This window comes from Salvelinus sp. IW2-2015, unplaced genomic scaffold (assembly GCF_002910315.2).
Source record: "Salvelinus sp. IW2-2015 unplaced genomic scaffold, ASM291031v2 Un_scaffold1094, whole genome shotgun sequence".
Taxonomy (NCBI): Eukaryota; Metazoa; Chordata; class Actinopteri; order Salmoniformes; family Salmonidae; genus Salvelinus; species Salvelinus sp. IW2-2015.
The window spans coordinates 153,082-160,641 of NW_019942725.1; the positions used below are offsets into that span (position 1 = coordinate 153,082).

General features: G+C 45.4%; 1 protein-coding gene across 1 annotated transcript in view; it reads right to left on the bottom strand.

Annotated features, from left to right (window-relative positions):
• Positions 1-5,988: 5,988 nt before the first annotated feature.
• The window catches only part of LOC112069726 (uncharacterized), a 7,254-nt gene continuing 5,682 nt past the window's right edge, over positions 5,989-7,560 (bottom strand). The window contains exon 2 of the mRNA XM_024137095.1: positions 5,989-7,483. Coding sequence (XP_023992863.1) covers positions 5,989-7,483 — 1,495 coding nt within the window. The remainder of the gene's footprint in view (positions 7,484-7,560) is intronic.

The window sequence follows — 7,560 nt, forward strand, 5'->3', positions numbered from 1 at the left end:
TTCAGAATGACATTGCTGAAAGGTGGAGCTCAGGACGTATTCAGAATGACATGCTGAACAGGTGGAGCTCAGGACTGTATTCAGAATGACATGCTGAACAGGTTGGAGCTCAGGACTGTATTCAGATGACATGCTGAACAGGTGGAGCTCAGGACTGTATTCAGAATGACATGCTGAACAGGTGAGCTCAGGACTGTATCAGAATGACATGCTGAACAGGTGAGCTCAGGACTTGTATTCAGAATGACATGCTGAACAGGTGGAGCTCAGGACTGTATATTCAGAATGACATGCTGAACAGGTGGAGCTCAGGACTGTATTCAGAATGACATGCTGAACAGGTGGAGCTCAGGACTGTATTCAGAATGACATGCTGAACAGGTGGAGCTCAGGACTGTATTCAGAATGACATGCTGAACAGGTGGGAGCTCAGGACTGTATTCAGAATGACATGGCTGAACTAGTGGAGCTCAGGAATGTATTCAGAATGACATGCTGAACAGGTGGAGCTCAGGACTGTATTCAGAATGACATGCTGAAAGAAGGGGCTCAGGAGTGTATTCAGAATGACATGCTGAACAGAAGAGCTCAGAGTGTATTCAGAATGACATGCTGAACAGGTTGGAGCTCAGGACTGTATTCAGAATGACATGCTGAACAGAAGGAGCTCAGGACTGTATTCAGAATGACATGCTGAACAGGTGGAGCTCAGGACTGTACTTCAGAATGACATGCTGAACAGAAGGAGCTAGGACTGTATTCAGAATGACATGCTGAACAGGTGGAGCTCTGGACTGTATTCAGAATGACATGCTGAACAGGTGGAGCTCTGGACTGTATTCAGAATGACATGCTGAACAGGTGGAGCTCAGGACTGTATTCAGAAATGACATGCTGAACAGGTGGACGCTCAGGAACTGTATTCAGAATGACATGCTGAACAGAAGGAGCCTCAGGACTGTAATCAGAATGACATGCTGAACAGGTGGAGCTCAGACTGTATTCAGAATGACATGCTGAACAGGTGAGCTCAGGACTGTATTCAGAATGACATGCTGAAAGGTGGACTCAGGACTGTATTCAGAATGACATGCTGAACAGGTGGAGCTCAGGACTGTATCAGAATGACATGCTGAACAGGTGGAGCTCAGGACTGTATTCAGAATGACATGCTGAACAGGTGGAGCTCAGGACTGTATTCAGAATGACATGCTGAACAGGTGGAGCTCAGGACTGTATTCAGAATGACATGCTGAACAGGTGGAGCCTCAGGACTGTATTCAGAATGACATGCTGAACAGTGGAGCTCAGGACTGTATTCAGAATGACATGCTGAACAGGCAGGAAGAGTTCAGGACTGTATTCAGACATTTGACATGCTGAACAGGTGGAGCTCAGGACTGTATTCAGAATGACATGCTGAACAGGTGGAGCTCAGGACTGTATTCAGAATGACATGCTGAAACAGGTGGAGCTCAGGACTGTATTCAGAATGACATGCTGAACAGGTGGAGCTCAGAGACTGTATTCAGAATGACATGCTGAACAGGTGGCAGTCCAGGACTGTATTCAGAATGACATGCTGAACAGGTGGAGCTCAGGACTGTATTCAGAATGACATGCTGAACAGGTGAGCTCAGGACTGTATTCAGAATGACATGCTGAACAGGTGGAGCTCAGGACTGTATTCAGAATGACATGCTGAACAGGTGGAGCTCAGGACTGTATTCAGAATGACATGCTGAACAGGTGGAGCTCAGGACTGTATTCAGAATGACATGCTGAACAGGTGGAGCTCAGGACTGTATTCAGAATGACATGCTGAACAGGTGGAGCTCAGGACTGTATTCAGAATGACATGCTGAACTAGTGCGAGCTCAGGAATGTATTCAGAATGACATTGCTGAACAGGTGGAGCTCAGGACTGTATTCAGAATGACATGCTGAACAGAAGGGGCTCAGGAGTGTATTCAGAATGACATGCTGAACAGAAGGAGCTCAGGATGTATTCAGAATGACATGCTGAACAGGTGGACTCAGGACTGTATTCAGAATGACATGCTGAAAGTGGAGCTCAGGAACTGTATTCAGAATGACATGCTGAACAGGTGGAGCTCAGGAGCTGTATTCAGAATGACATGCTGAAACAGAAGGAGCTAGGACTGTATTCAGAATGACTGCTGAACAGGTGGAGCTCTGACTGTATTCAGAATGACATGCTGAACAGGTGAGCTCTGGACTGTATTCAGAATGACATGCTGAACAGGTGGACTCAGGACTGTATTCAGAATGACATGCTGAACAGGTGGAGCTCAGGACTGTTATTCAGAATGACATGCTGAAAGGAGGAGCTCACGGACTGTAATCAGAATGACATGCTGAACAGGTGGAGCTCAGGATGTATTCAGAATGACATGCTGAACAGAGTGAGCCTCAGGACTGTATTCAGAATGACATGCTGAACAGGTGGACTCAGGACTGTATTCAGAATGACATGCTGACAGGTGGAGTCTAGGACTGTATTCAGAATGACATGCTGAACAGGTGGAGCTCAGGACTGTATTCAGAATGACATGCTGAACAGGTGAGCTCAGGACTGTATTCAGAATGACATGCTGAACAGGTGGAGCTCAGGACTGTATTCAGAATGACATGCTGAACAGGTGGAGCTCAGGACTGTATTCAGAATGACATGCTGAACAGTTGTGGAGCTCAGGACTTATTCAGAATGACATTGCTGAACAGAAGGAGTCAGGACTGTATTCAGAATGACATGCTGAACAGATCAATGCAAGCCTCCCAGTTAAGTGCGAGTGAAGTGTTCGGTTCGGAAAAAAACTGAAAGTATGCATCTTAGAAATACTTTTCACTTCCGAACTTTACGTGTCCGAACATGAGTCGATGTGGTAGAACAATTAAAATCCCATCGGGAAGCCTGATTTGAGATGTGTCATGTAAACAAGAMTATTAGGGAAATTGTTCTTCTTGCACAGCATGCAAACATTTAAATATAACTATTATATTAAATCTGACTGTTCACAATAATCACATTATTGTTTGCGTGTAATCGTACTCAATGATGCAAAACAKACACACACACACATTATTATTTATTATTATTATTATTCATTACTATTATTTATTCACAGAAGCATCCTTCACTCTATTGATTGCTGTTATAAATATTCTCTTGAACTATTTTTCTTACCTCCTGTCCTTCAATTCCTCACAGGGATAAATATAATGCCATAACACACAAAGGAATGGTTTGCATTATCAGAGGGGGACAGGTGAAACGATGGACCTGTCGATTCTCAACAATACATCCATCTGTTTTTTCAACTGCAGGCATGGATAATTACATGCATCTTTTTTGGTTGGAGGAGGCTAAGGCTGCTTCCCAAAATGGCATCCTATTCTCTAGATAGTGCACTACTTTTGACCTTGGGCCCTTTTCAAAAGTAGTCCACTACAGTATATAGGCCGCCATTTTGGAGGATTGTTCTGTGACCTCCAGATCTATCCCCATGTTGCTTGGTGCCTTTGGTGTTTGGAAAATATTCCCAGCCAAGGAGTCAATAATATATTTATACATCAATGGATGAGTTGTGGAAGCCACATTCATTCTGTATGCAGACGGAGTGACCGAGGCCGTCATTTACTCTAAAAGAATAAACTATCTATAAGTGAGGCATATTCTAGAAAGTCTCTCACATATTGTGTCCTCTATACTCTCCTTTTGTTTTCAAGGCCAGGTATAATACTGGATGTTGTATAATAAAAAATTAAAAATAAAAATATATTCTGTCTGGGAGCATCCTGGGAGCCTCAGACTGTTAAACAACAGCAACAGCAACAGCAACAGCAACAGCAACAGCAACAGCAACAACGTAAGTGTAGTGGTCTGGGTGTAGCTGGTGCAGAGGAGTCAGGCGCAGGACAGCAGAGACGAGAAACACAAGTAACTTTACTCAAATATTCTAATAACATGACGTAATATCGAGCCCACAATAACGGACCGAACATACATAAAACAATCACGCACAAAAACCATGGGGAAAACAGAGGGTTAAATAATGAACATGTATTTGGGGAATTGAAACCAGGTGTGTAAAACAAAGACAAAACAATTGGAAAATGAAAAGTGGATCGGCGATGGCTAGTAGGCCGGTGACGTCGACCGCCGATTGCCGCCCGAACAAGGAGAGGGACCGACTTCGGCGGAAGTCGTGACAGTATGACTTAGAATCTGTCATGTGTCAGAATGGAATTACATGTAATTTGGTACATAGTAAGTCAATCTTGCTTCTGCTACAGTACAGATGGAATGGAAGCCGCAATGGATCTTACAGACTGATCAGCTACATTGCTGTGCATACTAGCAGAGTTGAGTATCGTCCTCTTTACAGCAGTTGTTCATTCATAGCAGCCAACAAAGAGAAAAAAAGGCATTTATCCATCCAATAATTCATTAATTAATCCATCCATCCATCCATCCATCCGTCCATTCATTCATTCATTCATTCATTCATTCATTCATTCCCAGAGGAAAAAATATATTGCTCAGAGTGGTCTTTGTAGCAATATGGGAGATGTAAATGTTTTATCATTTTGGGATAACCTACTGTATATCTGCACTGTTTCTCTTAAGAGGAGATGAAAAATACAATTAATTATTGAGACTAACATGAGACAAATGAGCTTGTATTGAGACTTACGTTTGAGAAGAATGAGAAATAGGGTAGANTGGAATTACATGTAATTTGGTACATAGTAAGTCAATCTTGCTTCTGCTACAGTACAGATGGAATGGAAGCCGCAATGGATCTTACAGACTGATCAGCTACATTGCTGTGCATACTAGCAGAGTTGAGTATCGTCCTCTTTACAGCAGTTGTTCATTCATAGCAGCCAACAAAGAGAAAAAAAGGCATTTATCCATCCAATAATTCATTAATTAATCCATCCATCCATCCATCCATCCGTCCATTCATTCATTCATTCATTCATTCATTCATTCATTCCCAGAGGAAAAAATATATTGCTCAGAGTGGTCTTTGTAGCAATATGGGAGATGTAAATGTTTTATCATTTTGGGATAACCTACTGTATATCTGCACTGTTTCTCTTAAGAGGAGATGAAAAATACAATTAATTATTGAGACTAACATGAGACAAATGAGCTTGTATTGAGACTTACGTTTGAGAAGAATGAGAAATAGGGTAGATCTCATCATAGTATCCTCATGAGATTATTCCGGTCTCAACTACTAATCCAGAAAAAGTATTTTTGAGTATCAAGGAGATATATGCAGGAAGCTGAGGCATTTAAAAACACACAAAAAACATACATTTTCAAGTATCACGATAACAGATTATTTAAACATTAACAACTTTCACCATTTACAGTTTTTTTTTTTATGTTTACAACATTGTCTAAGAACATATGAAAAAAAGTCACTGGGTAGAGGTTAGATTGCTTGTAATACAAAATAGTATTGCTTGTAAAATAACAAAATAGTCCAAATATGGCATTGTCTAAAACTAGTGTGGAATTGAAAGTGCTGTCATTATCCCCGTTTAGACTGAGAGCCGAAGTGGAAAACTCCCTGCAAAATGCCTGGGGTACCTTTAAAGAAAAAGGGTAGGTCAGAACCTAACAGCTTGTAACTGGTACAAACTGTGCCCCCTCCAGACCTAGTGAAACTCCCTATAAAACACTGAAAACAGGTTACTGCAATCACCCTTGTCTAAAATTGGTGTGGAATTGAAAGTGCTGTCGCTAACACATTAGCATTTAAAACAGATGATTGCAAACATCTTACATGTGTCAAAATGAACCCGGGGTTCACCTGATAGACCTGTAAACATTATTATTTAGGGTTGTCACGATACCAAAATATGACCCACAAAACAATGCCAAGTATCACGATAACGAGCGGTATCACGATACAACGGCAAAACCTTTTGATCAATTCGTATCTCGTATCAATTTAACAATGATTTTGACAGTGATAAGGATGTGATGGGGGTAAGGGTGTGCTGGGGGTAAGGGTGTGCGGGGTAAGGGTGTGCTGGGGGTAAGGGTGTGATGGGGTAAGGGTGTGATGGGGTAAGGGTGTGATGGGGTAAGGGTGTGGATGGGTAAGGGTGTGCTGGGGTAAGGGTGTGCTGGGGGAAGGGTGTGATGGGGGTAAGGGTGTGATGGGGTAAGGGGTGGTGGGGTAAGGGTGTGATGGGGGTAAGGGTGTGCAGGGGGTAAGGGTGTGATGGGGTAAGGGTGTGATGGGGTAAGGGTGTGCTGGGGGTAAGGGTGTGATGTGGCAAGGGTGTGATGGGTAAGGGTGTGGTGGGGGTAAGGTTGTGATGGGGGTAAGGGTGTGCTGGGGGTAAGGGTGTGATGGAAAGGTTGTGATGGGGTAAGGGTGTGCTGGGGTTAAGGGTGTGATGGGGTAAGGGTGTGCTGGGGGTAAGGGTGTGCTGGGTAAGGGTGTGCTGGGGTAAGGGTGTGCTGGGGAAGGGTGTGATGGGGAAAGGTGTGATGGGGAAAGGTGTGATGGGGGAAAGGGTGTGATGGGGGTAAGGGTGTGCTGGGGTAAGGGTGTGCTGGGGGTAAGTGTGGATGGGGGAAGGGTGTGATGGGGGAAAGGGTGTGCTGGGGTAAAGGGTGTATGGGGTAAGGGTGTGCTGGGGGTAAGGGTGTGCGGGGGTAAGGGTGTGCTGGGGGTAAGGGTGTGCTGGGGTAAGGGTGTGCTGGGGTAGGGTGTGGAGGAAGGGTGTGATGGGGGTAAAGGTGTGATGGGGTAAGGTGTGCTGGGGGTAAGGGGTGTGATGGGGGTAAGGTGTGGAGGGGGTAAGGGTGTGCTGGGGTAAGGGTGTGAGGGGGTAAGGTGTGATGGGGTAAGGGTGTGATGGGGGTAAGGGTGTATGGGGGTAAGGGTGTGCTGGGGTAAGGGTGTGCTGGGGTAAGGGTGTGCTGGGGTAAGGGTGTGCTTTGGGTAAGGGTGTGATGGGGAAAGGGTGTGGGGTAAGTGTGCTGGGGTAAGGGTGTGCTGGGGTAAGGGTGTGCTGGGGGAAGGTGTGCTGGGGTAAGGGTGTGCTGGGTAAGGGTTGTGGGGTAAGGGTGTGATGGGGTAAGGGTGTGCTGGGGGTAAGGGTGTGCGGGGTAAGGGTGTGCTGGGGGTAAGGTGTGCTGGGGTAAGGGTTGCTTTGGGTAAGGGTGTGATGGGAAAGGGTGTGATGGGGTAATGGTGTGCTGGGGGTAAGGGTGTGAGGGGGTAAGGGTGTGCTTTGGTAAGGTGTGGATGGGGAAAGGGTGTGATGGGGAAAGGGTGTGCTGGGAGAAGGTGTGCTGGGGGTAAGGGTGTGCTGGGGGTAAGGGTGTGCTGGGGAAAGGTGTGCTGGGGGAAAGGGTGTGCTGGGGGAAAGGTTGTGCTGGGGTAAGGGTGTGCTGGGGTAAGGGTGTGCTGAGGGTAAGGGTGTGCTGGGGGAAAGGGTGTGATGGGGGAAAGGGTGTGATGGGGGTAAGGGTGTGCTGGGGGTAAGGGTGTGCTGGGGGTA